This window comes from Lolium perenne, chromosome 7, assembly GCF_019359855.2.
Source record: "Lolium perenne isolate Kyuss_39 chromosome 7, Kyuss_2.0, whole genome shotgun sequence".
In the NCBI taxonomy this organism is placed as follows: Eukaryota; Viridiplantae; Streptophyta; class Magnoliopsida; order Poales; family Poaceae; genus Lolium; species Lolium perenne.
The window spans coordinates 2,865,851-2,893,439 of NC_067250.2; the positions used below are offsets into that span (position 1 = coordinate 2,865,851).

Genomic DNA, 27,589 nt, shown 5'->3' on the forward strand with positions numbered 1-27,589 from the left:
AGCTCCTTACGGGCCGGGACAGAAGGGCATGTCTCCAGTAGTGACCCCAAACACGGCATCACATGACTATGATATTTCTCATTGTGCGATCCGGCACTTTTATCGGACCCTGTTTGGAGGATGTTTCTCAATCATGCGATCCGGCGTTTTTATCGGACTCCGTTTGGAGGACGCGATTGGAGATGCTCCTAGGCCATGGCCAGGGCCAAGCTGATTTTGTTCCTGGTGGGCCGCTCGATGGGCAAGTGGCTGTATATTTTGCTGGGATATTAATTCTACCCAACATGGATGAAAATTGACATTACTATCTTTATTATTTGGAATAGATATGTGAAGTTGCTCAACGTCTAAGTCTTCTAATCCCAATTTCGATGGTATCTTCTCGTTCAAAATTGAATAACGCCTCACGCCTGATAAGATCTAAGTTTCTGAATAAAATCGTCGATGTACTTCTCATGGCATTCGCTGTCGGCCACGATCTCCTCCATCCTTTTGGCGTTGGCCACGAAGATCTTCCTCGTTTCTTCGTCCACAAGGACGGCCCGTACCGCCCCCGCGACATCTTCCCTGCTGAACGATCCATCATCTTCATTTCTTGGGACCTGCACTCCGACCTTTCGCGCCTCCATTAGAGCATCTCCACTCGTCCCCCCGACGAGGCCCCCGAGCGACGTTTTTTCCATCCGGACGGCGAAATTCGGCCCAGTCGCGCCCCCGGTTCCTCGTTTTCGTCCGGATTTGACCCTTCATCCATCCGGCGAGCCCACGCCATCCCCGGCCCCCCGGGGCGCGCTCGGGGACTCCGGACGAAGCTAAACCAACCGCCCACGCCCACGTGTCTCCTCTTTCGTCCGGATTCCCCGAGCCATCCTCTTTTTCCCCGAGAAACGCCGCTTGGGGAGCACACGACTGGGAAACTACTCCTCCCCACGCCAAATCTTCCTCCAATCCGAACGAAAAATTCGTCGGATTTGGGCGTGGGGAGCGCCAACGAGTGGGGATGCTCTTAGCCGCGCGTTGGGCCCTTGGTCGCCGAGCATGGGCAGCATGACGAGAGGGTGGCCGAACAAGAGCCCCTCGATAATGGAGCTGCAGCCGCAGTGCGTGAGGAACGCGGCCACGGCGCCGTGCGCCAGGATGCTCATCTGCGGGGCCCAGCCGGTGACCACTAGCCCGCGGCCGCGCGTGCGTTCCTCGAATCCTGGCGGGAGGACGTCGGCGTCAGCTACGCCATGGGGCCTGCGCAGAGCCCAGAGGAAGCGTGTCCCGGCGAGCTCCAGCCCGAGCGCCAGCTCGTGCACCTGCGCCGCGCACAGCGGCACTTCGCTCCCCAGCGCGATGTAGACGACCGATTTGGCCGGCTGCTGAGATCGAGCCAACAGCGCACGGCGGTGTCCTCGCCGGCGCCGCGGACGCTTCGTGTGTCGTGTCTGACCGGGAGCTGCACGTTGCCTGGCTTTATTTGGAGCAGTATAAAGAATTCGAGGTGGCAGGCGGACGCTTCCAATTTGATGGAATCTTCACCGGCGACTCCAGATGTTATTCTACTAATAACATCGAGGGAAGTGTTAGATATGATTCTACTTCCTCTATCGGTTTAGCATGTAATTCAAGAAAACACTTTGACCATTAATTAGTTAATAAAATATAGAAAATATGTCATAAAAATTATATCATTGGAAATCTTATTTGAATATGAATCTAATGGTATAAATTTTATAGATATTGTTGCCTGCCAAAACCCACCGACGAGCAGCGGCGAGCAACACGAAGAGCCGGAGGCTCCCAAGACTGCTAGTGGGCCCTGGTCCCTCGGGCGACGGCCCCTTGATGCTCGGCACACGTCCTGACGGTCGCAAGGGCGTGCCACCTGACCTATACCTGGTCAGGGAGGTGTTGGATCGCTTCGATTAGTTTCTGCATGATAGACACGTAAACATTAAATGAGCCTCGATCGGCTCTCAGGTTACCCTGCTCATCGGCTCAAAGAGCCGATTGACCCATGGTTCATATTAGATCTTGCAATAATATGGGTATTCTGCTTCATCAATATTAAGCTAAATCGATCTACGACAGTTTAGGGTATTCACCGTATAACCGGAACATCCTACGCGTAGTTGAGCCTAGCAGATACGAAAGATGATGGAAAACTAACCCTAAAAGAGGCCTAAAAACCAACATGGAGTCGATTCCCGGAACATCCCTTCTAGGATCGGCAAACCATACCTAACGCACTACCGGATCGTTCAACCCGTTTGCAAGGCCTAACCATACGGATATCAAACTAATCCTTGAAGAACAAGGAGCAACTATAACAGATCAAATCTACTAAATAAAGACGAAGCAAGATGCCGCCCTTACACCTAAGATAGGTGTAAGGGCGGCTAGACATCGAGGGGCAGCATAGCTAAGCAAGCATATCAGAAGAACAACGATGCAAGCCCCAAAACATCTACGATAAGTAGTGTTACTCGCCATCAACAAGGCTTCAGTACGAGCAACACCAGATAACGAATAAACCTATACTGCCTAGATCGCAAGATGCGATCTAGGCAGCATGATGCTTACCCGGAAGAAACCCTCGAAACAAGGGGTGGCGATGCGCCTAGATTGTGTTTGTTGTGAACGTGGTCGTCCTCCTTTCTCAATAACCCTAGATACATATTTATAGTCCGGGGACTTTCTAATTCGGGAATAAACCTAACCGTGTACGAGCTAAACTCTATCTCTTAATTCTAATCTACCATAATATACAGATACACGGGCAATCTAGCCCAAACTCTCGTACAAGGCCGATTTAGAGACACTTCATGCGCATATCTTCCAAGCCCATCTCAATCACGGCCCACCTCCTGCTCTTGCTAAATTCTGGGGATAACACATGCCCCCCTGGTTTTGGTAATGATAATTTCAAAACCACTCTGTTTTTCCTTCGTAGGGTCACGTCGTGGCAGAGCAGAACCGTCACAGTATCCTTTCATCATGATGCCTTGCCTTCTCAACTTCTCTGCACGATTTGACAGTTTTGGCACCATGTCCTCGGAAACCGCCGTAGCATTAAATCTCCACTACATCCCCTTTATTTAACCGCATCGAGCAGTTCGCTTCTTCATCCCCTGCCTCGCATTAGCCATCAGAAAACCCTCCTTCGCACCATGGATTCCTCCTCCTCCTCTACCTCATCGGATCTTTCCTCCCTATCCTCTTCTTCTCGTGAGCCGACGCCGGAGTGGGGCTCATTGGCGGCGCACGACATCCTCGCCCCAACGACGTGGGACAAGGAGGATCACGATTCCTCCGTCTGGTCCGAGGATGACAAGTCCTTGACCGACGGAGAAGACGACCTCCAGTTCCTCGTCGATGGGGAGCTGGAGGCGGAGAGCGAGGATGACTCCTTCTCCTGGGACGACTTCACCTCCTCCGTCGAGGAGGAGGAAGAGGAGAGTGACACCTCCTCCGACGAGCCACCGGCGAAGCGCTTCCGCGCCGGGTCGGACGCCGACGCCGACGACAACGACGACGAGGAGGAAGGCCCATGCCGAGGGCTACGGCAGCAGCGACGAGGAGCTCGCCGGTAGCAGCGCCGACGGGAGCCACGACGGCGACGACGAGGGCAGCGACGGCCCTTAGACTAGGACTACTAGCATAGGACTAGTAGTAGCCATCGGCTCTTCTTTTGTTCTTCTTGTCTTGAGCAATCGGCTCTTCTCTGTAAAAATCCTCTTTATTAATGAAGAAAATGTTTCTATGTCACTTTCGCTTTCATATCAATTTTGCCGATTGTCAAAGCAAGTCAACACGCAAACAGCTGATGGCAGCACATCGGCCTTCACCACAAAACGCGAGTAAGGCCAAATCAGTTGCCTATTCAAACGGTAACCTGCAAACCTTATCCGAAAGAGTAAACTCAGATCCCCAAATCACCGCTCGAACAGACCCAACTTACAGCCACGCGACTCTCAGATCTCGATCGCGCAGACTCAACTCCACAGCGAATCCAATGGCGGAATCATCCAACGCCAACACTGCGGTCTCTGGCCTGAAGGTAATCCTCAACCGCTCCTCGCTATCCGAGCACAATGTTAGAATTAACAGCAAACATCTGAATTAATGTCTCGTTCCATCATTAATTTTTAGGTATCAGACATTCTACTGCCGCACCCTTCTCTTCCAAATTCTCTTTGTCTTGGCCCTCGTTCTACCGAGAGTCCTGCCCATTTGATTTCATGCGAGGCCAATAGAATTCCCTTCGTGAACCAGAATTTAGATCTAACTTCCTGGGCCGACTGCTTACGAGCCTGGCCTAATCCTCCTGAAGATTGGGTTTCATGGTACAATAGGATATCCAAAACTCACCAAGCCACCTGGGAAACCACAGGAATAGCCGATGCTTTAGCTTTATCACTGTCTCCACTCGAGAAACATGAAAACCTTCTGAAAACCATCGGCTACTTTTGGTCTGATGCTTTGAATTGCTTCATGTTTGGCCATGGCCCCATGACACCAACCCTTCTAGACGTGGCCATGATCACTGGTCTAGACATTGCATCCCCAAGCCCTTCTGCTTTTATGCTGCCAAAGGTTCCTTTCACACTCTCTTCCAAAACAGAGTGCACAAACTGGGGCGCTTACCTTCAACGCCACATGAAAAACAAAGGCCCCGTAACAGAGAAAGAACACACGGCCTTCCTGAATTTCTGGTTGGAACATTTCATATTCTGTGGCCCTTCACTTGCTCCAACCAAGAATTATCTTTCCTTGGCCTATGAACTTGCCAGAGGCACCCAACTTGGCATTGGCAAACTGTTCCTTGGAGAGGTCTATCGATATCTCCAATTAATGTCTGTCAAACTGTTTTCCCAAAAGACAGTCAAAACAGGAGGTCCCTGGTGGTTTATTCAACTATGGGCTCAGCTGTATTTCCAGCACCATGTCCCAAACTTTCCACCTTTGGCCACTTGCACCTTTCCAGATATTAACGGGAAGCCAATCCGGTGCACTAACTACGGCCAAGCTCTATATAGCCTTCCAGGTAGTAGACTGACCCTCAAGGAAGCATCGGAGTGGTTCAGAATTTTCTACCAAGGCCTGGACAATCCTCTCTTCTTTCCTTATACAGAGTCTGAAAATTTCGAAAATCCAGCCTCCTTCAGGCTAGACAGCTTTGCCGATGACGCTAGCACTCGGCAATTGTATTCCATCATGATCCGTCCCTGCTTCCTTCCAGTTGGCATGAGCACCTCAAACAGGATCATCAAACCTGGTTATGAGTCTTATCAGCCGGTCGTAGCAGCCCGGCAATTTGGTCTTGGGCAGGTGTCTCCCCATTTCTTCCTCCACCACTTAACAGAGAGCAGAGTTGATCTGCCCGATGTCCTCACGGGTCAGAGGTGTTACTCTTTCTTTGACACTCTAACCATCCCAATTCCTCACAACCTCTCTTTTACCTCATCAACCAATGGTTTTGAGACTTGGTGGCCAATGTGGAAGACTCATGCCTTCAGGAGAGCTCTAGGACCGTTGCTGAAACAACTTGATGCTGAATATGACGTCCCTGCAGAACAGGTACCACTACTCACAAATTTTCTTGAAGTGGCTCACAATGATTTCTTTCCTTTTATAATCCTGCTCTGTCTTCTTGCTGCAACAAGACGGTCCAGAACCTGTACATGATGACGGCTCCCCTTTCAAATTCCTCCCACCAGCTCCGGTGGTCCTCTTCTGCAAAAACTCACCACCTTTGAAAAAGGTCGTGATGCAGAGCCAGCCGATTTCACCAAAATCGGCTTCCAAGAGCAGAGTATCTTCTAGGCCAGCTGCCCCCCGAGCCTCAGCTAAGGCGAGAACAGCAGTGAGGAAAGTAGCTGCCAGGAAGACCTTGAAGCGCCAAGACCCTACTCTAGCCCAAGAAAGTTTGCACGTAAGCTGATCCATGCCTTGGCTGGTTTCATCTATCCTTCTAGGCTTCTGCAACATGCTCATATTTCTTTTACAGGCCTCTACCGAAGAAAACTCCAGCGAGGAGACACAGTCCAGTCAAAGGGACTCGAGCTCGGGCAACTCTGGGAAAATCCCCACGCAGAGCCAGCCAGACTTGCCACCGTCGGCTTCCAAGAAAAGGTCAGCTCCTGAACCTGCTGCTTCCCAAGCTCCCATCAAAGCAGGGCCGGGTGGATTACGCACAAAGAGCCGATGCATCAAAAGAGCTCGCAAGCAACCGCAAACCTCTTCATTGAACCAGGAGGTTTTGAATGGAATTACCCTCCATACTCTCCTTGGCTCATATTTCATGCTAACCTGTTGCTGTTCTCATCGGCTAACCACTTCCTTTGCAGACTGATGACACCTCTAGTGGGGAGGTCGAGGAAGTACTGATGCCATCCGCCACCCTGGACCTAGCAACTCCTGACAGTGTAGCTGACAAGGTTGCCACCTTGGCCAAGCCCATAGCAGAAACACAAGAGCCGATCACCTCTTCATCGGCTGTTCCTCTGGTCTTAGGAGAGGTACACTCCCTTTCCTTAGCTCTACCTTTCTCTTTCGCTGTATACTGACATTGTTCTTGTTGTTTGTCAGGGTCATGACCTCTCAAGCTTACTAACGTTCGACCCTGAATCCATCGAACCAGCTGCATCTAAAGCCAGTGAAGAGCCAGGACCCAGCGCTACACATGGTCAACTCCAGCATCTCAAGGCCCTGCTCTCCTCCTCAATTGAGACATTGGTTGAAAACCCTGAAGAAGTGAAGATCATCCTTGAAGACGTCCAGCCTCATCTCCCGGTGACGTTGCAGGTGAAACTCTGGCCAGCTGTGACTCTGTCTGCCTACAGGTCAAGGGTGAAATCGGCTCGTCAGAGAATCGGTCTACGCCATGCCCAGCTTCTGTTGAAAGCCGATATTGCAGACAAATGTCAGCGGCTTAATGAGAAGAAGGCAGCTCTGGATGCCAAAACTGACACCTCTGTCAGTACTGCTGAACTTGAGACCTTGCGAAAGGAGTTGGAGGACCTTGAAGAGAGGGTCCGGGCAACCAAACAGCTCATCCAAGATAAGGAAGCCCTAATTGCCCACTCCCACGAGGAAGCAGAAGGCCTCAAAGCTGAACTGAAGACTGATCTGGCCGAAATACGTGCCCTGAACAAGCAGCTGGTGACAGGCAAGGACGAAGATGATGAGGCCGAGATCGCCGAGGTGGATCGTGTTCGTGCTGACGCCCTCCATGCTCTTGAGGCATTCCTTCAGTAGATCGAGCTTCTCTATGTACCCTGATAACTGCTCAATTGAGCTTGTACCTTTGCTTGTAACTGACATAGGCATCCCAAATGGGCCTGCCGAAGATAGTACCCGGAGTTTACTGAAGGCCCACTACTCGAAGAATAAGAAGATTCGGGAGCCCAAGATATATTAAGGAAAGTTAAGAGTTGTAATAGGAAGTGTTATTTGTAATCTGGCGGGATGAGTTAGAAACCGTCCCGGACTCTGTAACTTGTATAGCACGAATCCCTCGGCTCCACCTCCTATATAAAGGGGGAGTCGAGGGACGAAGAGATAATCGAATCATGGTCTACAAACCCTAGTTTTCACAATCGTCGAGTACTTTTCGGCTGAAACCTTCGAGATCTACTTACCCTCTACTTCCAACTAAACCCTAGCCTACAATCCATAGGCATTGACAAGTTGATACCTTGTCAATTGGCGCCGTCTGTGGGAACTAGAGGCGTAAGGATCTGATCTCGATGGCACGTTCAAGATCTTCGACATCGTCAACCGCAAGCAACACAATGGATCGAGGTAAACAGATCGCTGCTGGTCTTGTCGATTTTGTTCCTCACCCACCCTCCCGTTTGGATGCATATGCGTATCTGGCGGAGCCCATGGAGATGACGTTTGGAAGGTTTCACTTTCACGTCGAGAAGGAGGGATCGTATCGTGTCGAAATTCTGAATTCATCGGGATCGTCGGCGGTCGATTCCGATTTTTCAAGCTATGCATCGTCAAACGAGTCAGGAGAAGAAGAAACTTCGGCGACACGCTACGTCAGCACCAGAGCAAGAGAGAAACTCGCCAAGATCTTCAACGACATGTCGTTTGAGTCATCTGCGGACTCATATATAAGCGATGGCTCAAGCGATGTCGACAGTTATGACTTCATCGACAAATCTATCACAGTGGGCAAGGTCTTCATCAATCTCAACGATGATGTCACCAAACCCAATATTGATCTGAGTACAAAGTATCATCAGATTTATGCCATTGAAGATCAAGAGGAAACATCTGAGGCTTTCGACGATCTGGGAAATCCATACGTCGATCCCTCCAATCTGCGACAAGGCCTGGGCAACAAATACGTCGGGCCAGAGCCGCGAGATAGAGTTCAACTTTCACAAGCAGCGTGGGACAGAGCCGCGAGAGCTATGAACGGTACAGAACCAATGGCTACCACGGCCACACCAGAGGAATTACAAGCATATCAATATAGGCTCGCACGAGCTGCCAGGGAATTGGAAAAACAGACAGCTGAGTTGAACAGGAGAAAGGAGGTAGCTTCTGCATCCAGCAGGAGAAGGGCAGATCTAAGTCGACAATCTAGAACTTCGGGTGATAGCCACAGGGAGGCGCGGAACAGAGCAAGATCAAGGCTGCAACACATACCCGAAGCAGAAAGAGAACACTTGGTCCAAAACCTCGACATGTCCTTCATGTCGATAGACACAAGAGGAAACATCATCCCTAAGACACCAGAAGCTGGGTATATGGCGACACATGCTTTTATCCTTGCATCTAAACCACCTCCAGGTGATCCAAGGGAAACATTGTACAATATGGCGGTAGCAGGAGTTGGAGCTATGGGGACAGCGTTTGTATCAACGCCTCCCGAAGGAGCGGCAAGGCAAAATAGTCCACGACCTGCAGCAGCAACAGCGGCAGCTTTGAAGGACCAAGTGGAGCAAGAGACACAAAGAAGCACAAGCAAGGGTCGACAGAGCGCGGCAAAGCGAAGGGATCATCGGCAATCTCCGTAGCTTAACGACGAAGATATGTGCGGCTTACCATGCTTCACGAGGAGAGTCCGAAAAACTCGAGTCCCCTCAGGATTCAAGTTACCCGATAATTTCAAAAAGTTCGACGGCCTTCAAGATCCAGAGGATTGGCTAGTCGACTATCTGGAGACGGTGAAGCTCACAGGAGGAACCAGGGCAACAGCTATGCAAAGCATCCAGGTGCATTTGAGTGGAGCCGCACGATCTTGGATAAAGAAACTCACTCCAGGATCCATCGACAGCTGGGAAAGTTTCGAGGATGTGTTCGTCAAGAACTTCAGATCCACGTGCAAAAAACCTGCGTCGTTAGAGGAGTTGAGAGCATGTCGACAAAAGCCAGACGAGCCAATGAGAAAGTATATCCAAAGGTGGAATATCATCAAAAACTCGGCAGAAAATATATCTGACGAGAGAGCAATAGATGCGTTTGTCGCAGGAATTAGGCGTGGAGATTTTGTCGAGGACTTGGGAAGGACCAATCCAAAGACAGTATCCGCGTTAATGGAGATAGCAAACAGATGGGCAGATGGAGAAGATGCTGTCCACAACAAACGGCACAGTCACCGAGAGGAGGACCGCGGTCGAAACTATCAACCAAGGCGACGATTTCCTCGGCGATATCCGAACTATGACGCTCCAGGGCAAATTTCGGCAGGCTTTCGGGCAAACACAGGAGGAAGCAACAGAGATGATTATCAGAGAAGCAATGAGCAGCGAGGTGATAACAGGGATGATTCACGCAACAGGCAAAATAGCGGGCCTAGATTCCCAAGGCCTTTTGTGTCCCCTGAAGAGATGATGAATGGACCGTGTCAGATGCACTTTTTGCTCGATAGCAACGGTAAAAGACAATCAGGGCACCTGCAGAAAGACTGTCGAAATTTTCAGGCAATGTTGCGGTATGCAGAAAACGCTAACGCGCGAGCAACACAGAGAAATCCTCGGGAACCCAGAAGCGAGATTCACTTGCCGCCTCCTCCCGCGATTACAGACGACAATCGGCATCAGCTCAGAATAGCGGCAGCACCTACACCACCACCTTATGTTGATCCTAACTCCAACGGAGCGGTGTCGATGATTCAGAAGGGAAGGCCGTCCAATAGAGCTCAGAAAGTAATCTCACGACAGGTGTTTATGGCAGAAAAAATGCCTCCACCAACAGTTGAGTATCTTAATTGGTCAGGACAAGATATTGGCTTCACCATAGCAGATCATCCGCAGCAAGTTCCTCGACCAGGGCAGTCAGCACTTATTCTGCCAGCAGTTATCGCGGGATTTGATGTCTCTCGAGTGTTCATAGACGGCGGCAGCAGCCTAAACCTTATGTATGCAGATACATTGAGGAAGATGAACATATCCTTAGCAAATTTGAAACCAACAGACACAAGGTTCCACGGCATCACACCGGAGAAACCAAGTTATCCATTGGGGAAGATCAATCTTGACGTTCAGTTTGGGACCCGAGAAAATTATAGAATCGAGAGGCTCGAATTTGAAGTCGTGGATTTTCCGTCGCAATACCACGCTCTGTTGGGACGACCAGCATATGCTAGGTTTATGGCGGTACCACACTATACATACCTGCTGTGGAGGTTGCCTGGACCAAAGGGACCAATCACAGTCAAAGGAAGCTTTGCCTTATCCGATAAGTGCGATAAGGACTTTCACCGGCTGTCAGAAACTTTCGGGATGCAAGCTGAGTACTTGGCGTCAAAAAGTATGACTGATTACGACGTACTGCCAGACGTTGGAAGGCCAAACAAAGAATCAACTTTCAATACCGAGAAAAATTCAAAAGAGGTGCAGATTCACCCGACAGACCCAAAAAAGACGACATCTATTGCAAACGACATGGATATCGCATAGGAAAGCGCGCTCGTCAAGTTCCTCCGTGAGAACTGGAAAATCTTCGCATGGTGTCCAGCTGACATGCCAGGAGTACCAGGAACTTGCCGAGCACCACCTAAACTTGGATCCAGTAGCGAGACCAATCAAACAACCTTTGCGGCGTTTTTCGGAACCAAACCGCAAAGCCATGCTATCAGAAATAAATCGACTTGAGGAGGCTGGTTTTATCAAAGAGATATCTATAGAAGCCACATGGGTTACTAACCCAGTGATGGTGCCGAAGAAACACACGACAGTCCTTCGCATGTGCGTCGACTTTACGTGTCTCAATAAACATTGTCCTAAGGATCACTTTCCCCTCCCAAGGATCGATCAAATCATCGACTCCACGGCAGGCTGTGAACGTCTTTCCTTTTTGGATGCATACTCTGGTTATAACCAGATCAGATTAAAAGAAGATGATGAAGCCAAAACAGCGTTTATTACACCTTACGGCGTGTTCTCTACAAGACAATGCCCTTTGGTCTAAAAAATGCGGGAGCAACATATCAGAGGATGATGCAGAAGTGTTTAGCGACACAGATCGGGAAAAACGTGCAAGTATACATCGATGATGTCGTCATAACGTCAAAAAAGGGGGCAACGCTGATCGAGGACCTCAAAGAAACTTTTGACAACCTCGACAAATTCTGCCTGAAGTTGAACCCGACGAAGTGTTCTTTTGGCGTCCCAGCAGGAGAACTTCTGGGGTTCCTAGTTTCAGCAAGAGGGATTGAAGCAAATCCCGACAAAATACAAGCTATAGTAACAATGAGGAAGCCAACAAAGTTGAAAGAGATACAGCAGCTAACTGGGCGAGTCGCAGCTTTGAGCAGATTCGTCGCCAGACTGGGAGAAAAAGCGTTACCATTTTACGCTCTGATAAAGCAAGGAGATAAATTCCAATGGAACGAAGAGGCCGACAGAGCTTTCGAGGATTTGAAGCGCACAATTTTGACACCACCAATTTTGGTGGCGCCAAAGGAAAAGGAACCTCTCCTGCTGTATATTGCAGCCACACCCCAAGTGGTTAGCACGGTGTTAGTTGTTGAAAGAGAAGAAGAAGGGAAAATCCATGGAGTGCAGAGGCCAGTATACTTCGTGAGCGAAGTTTTGTCGCCCTCAAAACAAAGGTACCCTCAGTACCAAAAGCTAGCATATGGAGTGTTCACAACAGCACGAAAATTGCGCCACTATTTTTCGGCACACCCGATCATAGTGGTCAATGAAGCTCCCTTGTCAAATATACTAAACAATCCAGAAGCTACGGGTCGTGTCTCCCTTTGGGGAATAGAACTTTCCCCTCGGGACATCACGTATGAAAAAAGAAAAGCAATCAAGTCGCAAGTTTTGCCAGACTTCATCGCAGAGTGGATGGAGTTGCAAAACACAGGACCTCCAGACTTATCGAGAACCTGGACCATGAACTTTGATGGGTCCAAAAGACTAGAAGGGGCTGGCGCAGGAGTAGTACTCATATCACCTGAAGGCGACAAGTTGAAGTACATCCTTCGGATGACGTTCCCTAACGCATCTAACAATGAAGCAGAATATGAGGCTCTCATACACGGGATGAAGATGGCGAAAGCCTGCGGTGCAACTCGACTAAAAATCTTTGGCGACTCACAATTGGTGGCTCAGCAAGTTATGAACCAATGTGACGCAATCAATGATAGCATGATGGCATACAAGGAGGTGTACAACGAGCTCGAGAAGTTGTTCGATGGATGCGAAGTAAATCATATTAGTAGATTGAGCAACGACGAAGCCGACGTTCTTGCAAACATCGGGTCGCAATGCCTTGCAGTCCCGCCAGGTGTATTTTGGGAAGAGATAACAGAGAGATCCACCAAATCGACAAAATCAAAAAAGAAGGAGAAGAAACCCTCGGGGGTTACCAAGGAAAAGCAAGAGGAAGAAGAAGAAGATCAGGACCTGGTCATGATGATACAGATACCATGGATGCAGACGTACATATCGTACATCCTCAGGAAAGAAATACCCGATGATCCAGTTGAGGCAAGGCGAGTAATTCGACGCTCCAAAGCTTTCACGGTAGTCAAAGGGGACTTGTACAAGCGGAGTATTTCAGGCGTCCTGCAAAGATGTGTCACACCCGAAGAAGGAAGAATAATTCTGAAGGATGTACACGAAGGAATATGTGGCCACCACGCAAGTAGTCGAGCTATTGCAGCCAAAGTTTTTCGGGCAGGATTCTACTGGTTGACAGCAATCGAGGACGCCAAGGACATAGTAAGAACTTGCGACGCGTGTCAAAGGTTTGCCACAAAACCTCACTCTCCAGCAGCAGAGCTAGCACCAATACCATTGTCATGGCCCTTTGCCCAATGGGGACTTGATATGGTGGGCAAGTTACACAAATCATGGCCAGAAGGAAAGGAGTATATGCTAGTAGCTGTCGACAAATTTACAAAGTGGATAGAAGTGAAGCCGATAAATTCACCAGACGGAGCATCCGCAGTAAAATTCATAAAAGGCCTCGTCTTCAGATTTGGAGTGCCCCACAGCATCGTCACAGACAACGGCAGTAACTTCACATCCCACGAATTCAAAGATTATTGCGAAGAGGTGGGTATCAAGTTGCACTTTGCGTCAGTTGCACATCCTCAAACCAATGGGCAAGTCGAGAAAGCCAATGGCATCATCTGCAATGGCATCAAGAAACGCTTGTTAGGACCACTGGAAAAAGCTCGACATACCTGGCCAGAAGAACTACCAAGTGTATTGTGGAGCATCCGAACAACACCAAACACAGCAACACAGGAAACTCCGTTTTTCTTGGTTCATGGAGCAGAAGCATACCAATCGAGATAGAGCACAACTCTCCACGCGTCATCGAATATGACGAAGAAGTGTCGAGAAAAGCGCTAGAAGATGATGTCGACGCACTTGATGAAGCTCGAGATGAAGTACTGTCTGGGGTAACCAAATACCAACAAGACTTGAAGAATTACCACAGTCGATGTTTGCGGCCAAGATCTTTTCAGGTGGGAGACCTAGTTCTTCGGCTCACGCAAAAAAGTCATGAAAAACTCGAGTCACCATGGCTTGGCCCTTACATTGTCACGAAAGTAATCGGAGGAGGAGCATACAGGATAAAGGACAAGAAGACAGGGGTGGAAGAGCCAAACCCCTGGAACGTGGCGCAACTCAGGCGGTTCTACGCCTAGAGTTGAAATATAGTCCTTGTAAAACTTCAATGTACTGAAACGCCCGCGAGTTTTCAGACGCACTCTTTTCCTTTTTCGGGGCACCGAGTGGGGCCGGGAAAGGTTTTTAATGAGGCGGACTCGCGGTGCTGCAATATAATAAAGATAGTGTCAATATAACCTTTTCTTTATCGACATGCTTAAAGTCTCTGCTCCGACGAATTTCAATATAGTTCATCGAAAAAGAAAAGCCTTGCCTTGGTATTAAAATACCTCGTGAGTCAATAAAAATACAAAATAGTACTCAATAAAGAAGCTCGGGGGCTCATATTCGCCATAAATACATAAATGCCTTGGTTCAAAACCTCGCAATATACAAATACAGTAAAGAGTCACCAAAACACTCGGGGGCTAGACAAACATAGAAATATAATGATTGCTTCACAATATAATCATAGTCATGGGTCACAAAGAAGAATTATCTACAAGGGGAAAATAGCTAGCCTTGATTCAATATGTCATCAAGGGTAACTCTGTTTTCTTCAGGAGCAGCGCCAAGAAAACCAGCATAATGACCATCGGCAAAAAAATCGGCGTCCATCCGAAGAAGGTCTTCAATCATTTCTTCGGCTACAGGCGAAACCTTCGTGTTAATTCGGTCAACACCAACTCTTCGACGTTTTACCTTCTGATGAACTTTCGCGACAACTTGGGTAAGGTCAAGATTTGAGTGGCAGATCTGAAGCATGATAAGAGCAAATCTGGCGCCAGCTACCAATTGAGCTTTGACGAAGTCATGGATCCTGTGAGCTTCTTTGAATTTCTCCATTAACTCAGAAGAGTTTTTGGTTGAATGTTCCGAGGAAACATGGAGTTATAAACCATAGACAAGGTCTTGGTACAGAAGTCAAGGAAGTCGCGAGTTTGAGAGGTGCGATCCTGAAACCTAACGATTTGGCGGGTCCTCTCCGGAGTAGCCCAAAACAGAGAACCATGGTCAAGGGAAAGGTTAACAAGGAGGTTCGTCCTAGTATTTACCCTCTCTTCCTCGGCAGCAGCATCAATAAAGGAACCTATCAAAACAACGAAGTAGAAACCTTTAAGAGACATAGCATGAAGATGAAAGATATCGGAGGATGAAACAAGCATACCCGACATATCTGCAGAGCTTCATTCATTAACTCGAGCATGAAATTTTCTCGAGTAGTCGCCTTTTCAGCCTCGGAAGCAGCAATTTCCTTAGCAGCCACGGCCTCGCGAGCTTGCTGAAGTGCAATTTTTTCGGCTTCAGATGACTTATGAGACTTCTCCATCATCACAAGTGTTTGCTTCTTCGCATACTGAAGTTGTTGTCGAAGTTCATCCAGTTCTTGCGACAAGGTATCTTCGACAGGTGCAGTATCAGCAAAAGCTCTCCTCGAGCGAGAAGAAGAAGGCGAAATATTGGAAGGAGCGGAAGACGGAGTATAGTTATCAAATATCAACTGAAATTTAGACAAGACAACATCAAACAACAAGCAAAGATAGAGTTTTCATTAATCTCTCGGAATAATTACAAAGGCATTACAGTGGAGCTAAGGAAGTACGTGTCGCCAAATGACTACTTTGGCGACAAGAGCAAAAGAAACATAGAAAGAAAAATAAAGAGGCATGCAACTAGACCTCCGGCCTTGATGAGCTAGGAGTCGACGCTGGTTTGATCCCGAGATAGGCCAAGATCTTCTTCGTGTTGGGCTTGGCTGCCTTAATCAGCGACCTCCATTTTGATTGCTCTATCTGCTCGGTGTCGCCAACTTTCATCCAATCAATAGCCTGTTGGTATCGGCAACCAAAGCAACAGTGCTTTCGACGGCAATTTTCATATTTTCTTGGCGCATCTTCAGTCCAAGGTCTTCTGATGAATTGAACATCTTGGCAAGGTTAAGGAAAGTCGAGGGCTCCTCTTTCTTCGGGAAGAAGTAGGGGAACAACGCCGACAATCCTGCATTAGCATTTGCCACGCCTTCACGAATTTCGGACCCATGCAGCTCCAGATAGGAAAGTGCGTCAAGGAGAGGGTCATCGACAGATTCGCGAGATCAAAATCTTGGTTTGTTTGGTCTGTCAAGGAAACAAAGCGTTGGTCAAACAATAAGAAACAACGGCTCTCATAAAAATAGAAGAAATCAATAATATTACTGAAAGTGCGGCGACTTTGTGTTTTCAGACGCTTGAGAATCCCCTGTTCACGAGAAGCTTATGCAGCTTTGTGCTCGTTTAAGGCAGATGCAGTATCCTCAAGTTTTTTCTGCAGTTCCTCGACACTAGCAGCTTTTGCCTTGGCTTCATCAGCCTCGGCCTTGGCTTTGCTAGCAACAAGTTCGGCTTTCTTACGAGCCGCCTCACTTTGCTCAAGTTTTTGAGCAAGTGCGTCGGCACGTTTGTTGGCCTCTGCAAGTTTCTCTGTCGAGATATAAAAAAGAGAGAGAAGAAAGATCAAAAATCGCAACAAGCAACAGGAGCAAAAAGTCAAGGAAAAACGGCAAGTATAAAAGTTGTTACCTTCGGCTCTGCTAGCATACTCACGGTACCCAATAAATTGGGATCCGATGCGGAGAAGCTCTTTGATCATGGGCTGTTAAAGAAGAACACAGCAAGATAAACATAGGCATGAAAAAGAGAGTGAAGGCGCGAAGAAGCAAAATAGCGGAAATATAGATATCGACAAACTTACATCATCTAAGAGCAGAGTCGACGAGCTGCCCAATTGAAGGGCAGGTTCAAGATTTGTTTCAATCCTTGTCCTTTTTGGTGAAGGAGCAAGGGGGCTTGCTGGTGGAGTTGTGGTGACGACGTTTTGTTGAGGAGGCGAGGATTCTTCTCCTTCAACTAGCGTGTCTGAGGCAAGTACAGTATATGACGTGCTTGTCCGAGGAGCTACGTCAACAGTTGGTACTTCTTCCTCGTCATCACTGTTGATCAAAAAATCGGCAGCATAAAAAGCAAGACAAGATAAATATTTCGAGTACAAACATAGGAAGAAATAAAGACGACTTACGAGCTGACGAGGGATCCAAGATAAGGATCGTAAGCTGCCTTCTGATGTGAAGGATCAACTTCTTCGGCTTTGGAAGTGCCGGAATCTTCGACATCATTCCTTTTCCTTTTGCCTTTTGGGGAGACAGCGGGAGGAGGAGATTGTGCCGATAAAGTATCTTCGGAGTTACCCGCAGATTTTCGAGAATCCACGGGTTCGTTCACAAAAGATGGAGCTTCCTGATTGTCATCTGTGACAATGGCCCTTTCTTCGACTTCTCCATCCTCAGGAAGAGTAGGAAGGGAAGCCATAGTAGGATGGTTCTGCAAAAAAATAGCGACAAAAGGAAAATTAGGGAGATATCAATACAATGAGATGCAGGGAAAGTTCGGAACAAGACAGAAACTCGAGAAGACAACATACCTCGGGGAGAGGATTGGCGGAGCTGTATGGTACCACGCGACAAGAGGAGGGAATAGGATCCTTCTTGGCCAGGCGAGAAACTCTTCGAATCAATTTTTCCAAGTCCTTTGCAGAAAGATCACTGGAGATTCTATTGGCGTCGTTTAAACCAGAATACGTCCAAAGGGGATTTTTGCGAGCCTGAAGAGGCTGCACTCTAATCCTAAGGAAGTAAGCAGTGATTTGAACACCGGATAGTTCTTTGCCTCGAGTATTTTGAAGCTGATGAATACGAGACATAAGAGCTTCTGTCGCCTTTCTTTCTTCTTCGGAAGCTTCAGCGTCCCAGGAACGGCGGCGCTGAATTCTGGCACTTCCGTCGAAAGGAATTATGTTGTGTTCCACAGAGTTGGCACTTTCTTCGTGAATATAGAGCCATCTTTTGCGCCATCCTTGAACAGAATCAGGAAATTTGACGTCGAAGTAATCGACATCAGTTCGGACACAGATAACAACGCCGCCTATGTTATAGGTGGTGTTGTGGGAGCCATTGCGGCGGAGGCGGAAAATGCGTTTCCACAGAGCCCAATTAGGAGGGATTCCGAGGAAGCATTCGCAAAGTGTGATAAAAATGGAAATGTGAAGGATGGAATTGGGGGTCAACTGGTGCAGTTGAATCCCGTAAACAAAAAGAAGGCCGCGGAGGAAATCGTGAATTGGGGCCGAAAGGCCGCGGATGAGGTGATCAACGAAACTAACCCGGTACTCCATTGGAGGGTTGGGGTAGCTTTCTTCGCTGGGAAAGCGGATGGCGTCTTCCTTCTTCATGAGGCCAAGCCTCTTCAGAGTGTTGACGTCCTGGTTGGAGATTTTAGATCTCTCCCACTCAAGATCTTCGGCGGCCATCTTGGATTCTGGAGTGCTATGGCGAGTGAGTCGCGTACGCGGTGGCATCAACGGCAATGGGCAAAGCAATGTTCGTGAGTGCGGAAGATCAGAGAGAGTTGGGCGCAGGGGAAGCTTTTGCGAAGAGGAACAGATGTGCGGCGCAAGCGAGGGAGTAAACGGAGGTTGAAGAAAGGTTTATATAAGAATCGGGTGAAGCAATGCACCGTTGGATGAAGAAATCGTGTGGTGACAACAAATCTTCTAGATAAAAGGGTAAAAAGGTATTTTTACTGAGATAAGCGTTACCGTACGTGCGCCAGGAAAAGCGGAGGACGTGTGTCCCCCACTTGCACGACGTGTCAACGTGGTAGAAGCAATGGACCCACAGGGCAGAAAAATCAGGACTATTAAACAGAGATGAAGTAAATTTGATTAAGGGAAGCATGCTGATAAGAAAATAAAAGAAGATTGGCGACAGGAGGAGTTATTTGAATACTTCGGGAGCCTTTGATCAAATACAAGTTTTTGCCCAAATGCTCGGGGGCTACTTCGACAAAAAGTAAAATTTCGAGTATGGCAGTATAGAAATTGCGGGAGCCTACAACCAAGCACAAGTCCTTGGCTGTAGCCTCGGGGGCTACTCCCATCGGGAGCGCTGTTCGCGCACCCGAGAGATAAAAAGAAGATCATATTGGAATATAATGACAATATAGTGACAAGGTGGACTAAAATGTTGAGCCTACAACCAAGCACAAGTTCTTGGCTGTAGCCTCGGGGGCTACTCCCATCGGGAACGCTGTTCGCGTACCCGATGAAGTTCAAAAATAAAAGATAGAAAAGCAAGAGAGTATATTTCGAGTTATAATTAACTCTACATATACTCCCATCGGGAGAGCAATATAAGTCATATTTGACTCGATAAAATGTGCCATTCCAACAGCCGGAAAAGCACTCGACAATATATTCTCAGAACGCCAAAGTTGCGATCAATTTCTGAATGCCGCAAATTTGCGAAGGTAAGACCCCAGATCCGTTCTGCTGGGCGTGGCATCGCCAAAGACTGCGCTCTGCTACTTGTATCCGTATCAACAGATACGAAGAAAAATCCTAACGGACGCGTTAGGTACCCGATAAATTTGACTGGGACTCGACAGAATGGTAAGACCTTAAGCGGCACCTGTCGAAGTTTACACCAGTATCCCGAGATCATGTCCAGGGACGTGATCTTGAAGTAGGTTTTTGCGGATTGCCACTAGAGCAGTTAACTAGTACCTGATCCGTCAGATGAACTAGCCCCAACTACCAGTATCCCTGTACAATATAGAATTTTATGTGAAGAAATATAAAAAAGTTAAAGCTTTCGAGTAAAAATAAACAGTGGAGATTTTCCCTGACTCTACGATTCAAGCAAAATCTCGGGGGCTACTGACATAGGCATCCCAAATGGGCCTGCCGAAGATAGTACCCGGAGTTTACTGAAGGCCCACTACTCGAAGAATAAGAAGATTCGGGAGCCCAAGATATATTAAGGAAAGTTAAGAGTTGTAATAGGAAGTGTTATTTGTAATCTGGCGGGATGAGTTAGAAACCATCCCGGACTCTGTAACTTGTATAGCACGAATCCCTCGGCTCCACCTCCTATATAAAGGGGGAGTCGAGGGACGAAGAGATAATCGAATCATGGTCTACAAACCCTAGTTTTCACAATCGTCGAGTACTTTTCGGCTGAAACCTTCGAGATCTACTTACCCTCTACTTCCAACTAAACCCTAGCCTACAATCCATAGGCATTGACAAGTTGATACCTTGTCAGTAACAGTTTATACCTCTTGAGTCGATGGCTATACATCGGCTGTTTTATTCTAAAGTCGATGTCTGTGCATCGGCTGTACTTTGCCTCCCGTTGCTTTGTATATTTTTTTTTATTGGCCGATTTCATGTATCAGCCCCCCCCCCATGTTTCACTGTCCATCATCCCACATCCTTGGGACATATTTCTTGAGATGCTGGCCATTGACAACCCCTGGGAACATACTTCATGGCCTCATATCTTACCCGTTTAGGTGCCCCCCGAGCCGAATCTTTCAAGTAATTGAAGGTGTCGGCTTTCTAGTAATCCGGTTCTAGGAACTGCACCTGAACATCGGCTCCACCTGCTAGCTCGATGTTGTGTTCTACTATGGCTACGTGACATGCTTGAGATGAGATCATTGCTTTTTATTTTTTGGGGCCGATCGCAGGGATCGGCCTTGCCACGTACGTCCGTCGATTTTAGTCTCGCTACTCTGTCAGGCCGGTGGATAAGACCAGCCTCACCCCGTTTTTTGAAGCTTCGATGCGCTCACAGCCGTCCAAACTGATTCCAGAGATCGGCTCTTGATCGTCTGCATCCCAAATATTCATGCCAGCTAGTGAGATCTCAATCGAGTCATCCGCATGAACGACCTCCACTTCATCTCCATCCCACTGTATCAGGCATTGGTGCATCGTGGATGGAATGCAGCAGTTGGCGTGAATCCAATCCCTCCCTAGCAGGACAGCGTAAGTGCTTTTGCTGTCGACGATGAAGAACAACGTAGGGATAGTTTTTCGGCCCACGGTTAGATCAACGTTCAGAACGCCTTGTGCTTCTGATGCTTGGCCGTTGAAATCGCTTAGTGTGACGTTGGTCTTGATCAGATCTTCGTTAGAGCGTCCCAAACGCCGTAGCATGGAGTATGGCATTATATTGACTACCGCTCCCGTGTCGACCAACATCTTGTTGACAGGCTGCCCATTGATATAACCTCTTAGGTACAGGGCCTTCAAGTGCCTGTAGCTCCTCTCTCGTGGTTTTTCAAAGATAACTGGCCGTGGACCGCAGTCAAACTGTGCCACTGGCACTTCTTCAGTTCTTGGAGCATGAAACTCCGACGGGAGTATGAACACCATGTTTGTATCAGCCGATGCCTTTGCATCGGCTTTTGTCTGCTTGGGGCGCCATTCTTTCTTCTGTGGCCGCGCCTCCGTCTCCAATGTTTGCTGAATTTTCACGGCTAGATCGGGCCGTGCTTTCCTCAATGTGTACAGGTACTGTGCCTCGGCTTCCTCCAAGTTACGTAGCCGCTGAACCCTACGCTTCTGGGAATGACTGAGTCCATCAGGGCACCACCTTGGCCGGTGGTATCTATCTTCTTCTTCATCCTCTGACTCCTCGAAGTCTTCCTCTCGAGATGGCTCAGTTCGTCGGCTCTGAGGTGGGAGAGGCCCTAGACGCTTGAACACTAAAACCTCACTTGCGCCCTTCTTCTGCTATCTACATTCTGGGCAGTTGTCGATTGTAGGCAATCGGCTCATTCCTGAGTCCCAGCAATGTTTGAAGAAAGGACAATCCCAGTGTCTGTCCACGTCTTCCTGCTCTCTTGACTTCTCCTTAGCGCAGTGCTCATATCTTTCGTCGTTTCTATCATACCGACGATATTTCCTGCTGTCACCATCAGACCGACGATATCTTTCATCATCCATGTCGTACCGCCGACGTCGGTCGTACTGCTGCTCATACTTATTCAGGAGATGCGCGGAGAGCGGTCGTTGGTACCGCACGTTTCTCACTTGTTCCTCAGTGAGGTACCGTCTGTCATCATATTGGGGCCGGTCGCGTGGATCGGCCTCCCTCTTATCCTTGCCGCGGGAGTGACCGCTTTCTTCTTTATCCTTGCCATGGCGTTCTACAGGCCCTGCCATGTTAACCTCGAACGAGAAACCTGGCTGACGCTTCGTGGAATGGTTGAGCTCCACCATGTTGACGCCAGGAAACGGTTGCATGTCCACTTTCATGGAAAACTGACCGAAGATTAATCGGCCTTGTTCTATCGCCATTTGAATCTGTTGACGCAACACTTTGCAGTCGTTGGTGACGTGGGTGAATGTGTGATGCCATTTGCAGTACGGTCTCCCGTTCAACTCTTGCACCGTAGGGATTTTATGGCCTTCGGGTAACTTCAGCTGTTTTTCCTTCAGCAGCAAATCGAAAATCTGCTCAGTTTTGCTTATATCAAAGTCAAACCCTTTTGCAGGCCCTGGTTGTTTCACCCATTTGCAGGACACGGGTACTGCCCCCCGAGCCCATTCAACCACGACAACTTCCTGATCTTCTGCAAAGTCTTCCACTTCTTCTGCCTCGACCAGGCCTATCGGGCGCTTGAACTTGTCTTGGTACAATTCTGGGTGGCGCTGCTCATACAATGTCAGTTTCTGGACCATGTGCGGCAGTGAATTTTAGTCCACTTGGAAAGCCAGATCTTTGATCGGCGCTGCGAGACCCACCACTGCCAGATCGACTGCTTCTTTCTCAGTTAAACGAACCGAATAACATCGGTTCTTGACAGTCTTGAAACGCTGAATGTATTCAGACACCGTCTCTCCCCGCCTTTGCCGCACCTGCGTCAGATCGGCAATGCCAGCTTCGGTAGCTTCTGAGTGATATTGTACATGAAACTGCTCTTCCAGTTGCTTCCATGTCCGGACTGAATCTGGTGGCAACGAGGTGTACCACCCAAAAGCTGGTCCTGTGAGAGACTGCGCGAAAAACCTTACTCGTAGCGGGTCTGATACTGAAATCATGCCCAGCTGTGCCAAGTATCGGCTCACATGCTCGATTGAGATGGACCCTTCTGATCCACTGAACTTTGTGAATTCAGGGAGCCGATATTTGGGCGGCATCGGAATCAGGTCATATTCGTTGGGATACGGCTTGGAATAGCCGATTGTTCTCCTCTTTGGCAGGATACCGAACTGATCTCTCAAGATTGTACTAATTTGATCCACGGTATGAGCTGCAGGGGTTGAGCTTTCATGACTCGTTCCGGTGGCATATTTAGCTAGCCACGCCTGTTTATCGGCGTCTGCTCCAGAACTCCCTCCTGCTCCAGCAATCCCTCCTGCTGTAATCTGGTTCGTGCGCGCCCAGTTATTGCAGTCCGACACGTATGTGCACACGTACCCATGTGGGATCTCTTTAGGCGGCTCATACAGGAATTGGTAATCGCCAGGATCACCTCCAACCTTGTAGACGACGTATGCGGGTGAACCCTGTGGCTCTGGAGCTGCAAGCGCGAATGGTAGTTGCGGTCTGGTGTGGAACGGTGCCTCTCCCTGGTGAGTTCCTAGGGCAGGTCCTGACGGAGAATACCGATGCTTCATGATTTCCTGAACCACACGAAGCGCAACACGCTCGAAAGCGTTCACCAGGCTCTCAGAATGACGATGTAGAGAATGAGCCACCATATAATTGGTTTCCTGGCGCAGGGCTCTGGTGCGCTCCTCCGAAGGAAGAGACAGATCTACTCCATCGAGCACGCCTTCGGGTGTGAATCCTTTGAACATGCCATGTGAACGGGTTTTTTCGAAAGAGCCGATGAGATCGGCTTCGAAGAGAGCCTTAAGCTCATCATACTTCTTCTTGTGCTCTTCAGGCAGATCTTCGTACTTGACTGGTTCGTCCGACATCTCAGCTGCAGATGTTGACGTGGTTGCTGCAGATTGTCCCACCGGGCGTGCCAGAATGTGTTGCCTGCCAAAACCCACCGGCGAGCAGCGACGAGCAACTCGAAGAGCCAGGAGGCTCCCAAGACTGCTGGTGGGCCCTGGTCCCTCGGGCGACGGCCCGCAGTGCTCTGGCACACGTCCTGACGGTCGCAAGGGCGTACCACCTGACCTATACCTGGTCAGGAAGGTGTTTGATCGCTTCGATTAGTTTCCTGAATGGTAGACACGTAAACATTAAATGAGTCTCGATCGGCTCTCAGGTTACCCTGCTCATCGGCTCAAAGAGCCGATTGACCCATGGTTCATATTAGATCTTGCAATAACATGGGTATTCTGCTTCATCAATATTAAGCTAAATCGACCTACGACAGTTTAGGGTATTCACCGTATAACCGGAGCATCCTACGCGTAGTTGAGCCTAGCAGATACGAAAGATGATGGAAAACTAACCCTAAAAGAGGCCTAAAAACCAACATGGAGTCGATTCCCGGAACATCCCTTCTAGGATCGGCAAACCATACCTAACGCACTACCGGATCGTTCAACCCGTTTGCAAGGCCTAACCATACGGATATCAAACTAATCCTTGAAGAACAAGGAGCAACTATAACAGATCAAATCTACTAAATAAAGACGAAGCAAGATGCCGCCCTTACACCTAAGATAGGTGTAAGGGCGGCTAGACATCGAGGGGCAGCATAGCTAAGCAAGCATATCAGAAGAACAACGATGCAAGCCCCAAAACATCTACGATAAGTAGTGTTACTCGCCATCAACAAGGCTTCAGTACGAGCAACACCAGATAACGAATAAACCTATACTGCCTAGATCGCAAGATGCGATCTAGGCAGCATGATGCTTACCCGGAAGAAACCCTCGAAACAAGGGGTGGCGATGCGCCTAGATTGTGTTTGTTGTGAACGTGTTCGTCCTCCTTTCTCAATAACCCTAGATACATATTTATAGTCCGGGGACTTTCTAATTCGGGAATAAACCTAACCGTGTACGAGCTAAACTCTATCTCTTAATTCTAATCTACCATAATATACAGATACACGGGCAATCTAGCCCAAACTCTCGTACAAGGCCGATTTAGAGACACTTCATGCGCATATCTTCCAAGCCCATCTCAATCACGGCCCACCTCCTGCTTTGGCTAAATTCTAGGGATAACAATATATAATTTATATTTTGTTGACAAAATTAATGTTTAAACTTTATCTTAAACTTCGTGCACACCTGTTAAACCTATATGGAGGAAGTAGTATTTTAAATGGACGAGAAATAGCCACATACCATTATTTACTCTAGCCCATGATCATATGAAACAACCATGTCATATTTTTACATATTCAAATAGACAATATGAAATGTGATTTTTGAGAGTTGGAATCAACACAAAATAATTTATGGTTGATTTTTAATAAATATAGAATTTTGAAAAGGTACTGCCTTGTTATTTTTATTGCAAGTGATCTATCATGAATCAAGGGTTGAGACCAGTGGGGTTGGCTAGATCTTTTCATAAGCTTTCCAGAAATATTTAATTCATCAATTTTGGCTCAGTGGTTATTTTTCTATTTAATTTTGAACATGACATCAGTATTGAATTTAGACTAAATGAATTAATTTGAATTCAAATACGTGGGCTTGGCGGGAAAGCTAAACGGGTCAGGAGAGGAAAAACGGGCCGGGCCAGAGGGGCTGCCACGCGGGACGCGAGTGGCTTGATGATACGTCCCCGACGTATCCATAATTTCTGTCGTTCCATGCTTGTTTTATGACAATACTTACATGTTTTGCTTGCACTTTATGATGATTTCATGCATTTTCCGGAACTAACCTATTAACGAGATGCCACAGTGCCAGTTCCTGTTTTCTGCTGTTTTTGGTTCCAGAAAGGCTGTTCGGGCAATATTCTCGGAATTGGACGAAATCAACGCCAAACCTCCTATTTTTCCCGGAAGCATCCAGAACACCGAAGAAGAGTCGAAGAGGGGCCAGGGGGCCACCACACCACATGGCGGCGCGGGCCAGACCCTGGCCGCGCCGGCCTAGGGTGTGGCGTCCCCAGGTGCCCCCCTGCGCCGCCTCTTCGCCTATAAAATCCCTTTCGACCTAAAAACGCAGTACCAATTGACGAAACTCCAGAAAAGTTACTGTGGCGCCGCCGCCATCGCGAAACTCCAATTCGGGGGACAGAAGTCTCTGTCCCGGCACCCTGCCGGGACGGGGAAGTGCCCCCGGAAGCCATCTCCATCAACGCCACCGCCTCCGCCATGCTCCGTGAGTAGTTCCCCCATGGACTACGGGTTCTAGCAGTAGCTATGTCGGTATACTCTCCCCCATGTACTTCAATACAATGGTCTCATGAGCTGCCTTACATGATTGAGATTCATCTGATGTAATCGGTGTTGTGTTTGTTGGGATCCGATGGATGATACATTATGATTAGTCTATCTATAAAGTTTGTGAAGTTATTGTTGCTGCAATCTTGTTATTCTTAATGCTTGTCACTAGGGCCCGAGTGGCATGATCTTAGATTTGAGCTCTATACTTATTGCTTAGGTTGTATCTACAAGTTGTATGCACATGTCACTGTCCGGAACCAATGGCCCCGAAGTGACAGAAATCGGGACAACCGGAGGGGATGGTAGTGATGTGAGGATCACATGTTTTCACGGTGTGTTAATGCTTTGCTCCGGTACTCTATTAAAAGGAGTACCTTAATATCCAGTAGTTTCCCTTGAGGTCCGGCTGCCACCGGCTGGTAGGACAAAAGATGTTGTGCAAGTTTCTCATTGCGAGCACGTACGACTATATATGGAAAACATGCCTACATGATTAATAAGCTTGATGTTCTATCTTAATGCTTTGATTCCTATCAATTGCCCAACTGTAATTTGTTCACCCAACACTTGTCACTTATTGGAGAGTTACCACTAGTGTAGATCGCTGGGAACCCCGGTCCATCTCTCATCATAATATACTTGTTCTATATGTCATTGGAAGTAGTATCAACTATCTTCTGGTGCCATTGCTCTCATATTGCTATTACTGCTGTATTCTTGTTACTACTCTTTGCTCTCATATCACTGCTACTTTCACATCACCCCTGTTACTAGTGTTTTTCCAGGTGCAGCTGAATTGACAACTCAGTTGTTAAGGCTTATAAGTATTCTTTACCTCCCCTTGTGTCGAATCAATAAATTTGGGTTATACTACCCTCGAAGACTGCTGCGATCCCCTATACTTGTGGGTCATCAAGACTGTTTTCTGGCGCCGTTGCCGGGGAGGCATAGCTCTACTCATAAGTTCACCTGGGGAGTACACTCTACCTCTCTCTCTATTTTTAATTTGTTTTATTTTGCTTTGCTTAGTTTACTTTTGCCTAGTTTATTTGTGCTTAGTTTATTTCTGTCTAGTATTATTTTGCGTAGTTTACTTTTGCTTAGTTTATTTTTGTCTTGTTTTATTTGTCTCATATACCCAAAAATCCATAAAAATTTGAAAAACCAAAAAATTAAAAACTGCTGTCATGGGAGAACCAACAACCTACTTGGAGCTTATGGAATGTTATAATTGTTATAGAGAATCAAGAACTGGTAAAGTAATGAGTGCTATGATAGAAAAATTGAATACAATTGCTAGAATCTTGC

The 27,589-nt window shown here is 47.8% G+C and overlaps 1 protein-coding gene across 1 annotated transcript in view; it reads right to left on the minus strand.

The window, feature by feature from the left end:
- Window positions 1–404: 404 nt before the first annotated feature.
- Window positions 405–27,589, minus strand: part of LOC127324042 (UDP-glycosyltransferase 91D2-like) — a 36,605-nt gene continuing 9,420 nt past the window's right edge. Inside the window, exons 2-3 of the mRNA XM_051352140.2 lie at window positions 993–1,452; window positions 405–614 (exon numbers count right to left, since the gene is read on the minus strand). Coding sequence (XP_051208100.2) covers window positions 405–614; window positions 993–1,452 — 670 coding nt within the window. The remainder of the gene's footprint in view (window positions 615–992; window positions 1,453–27,589) is intronic.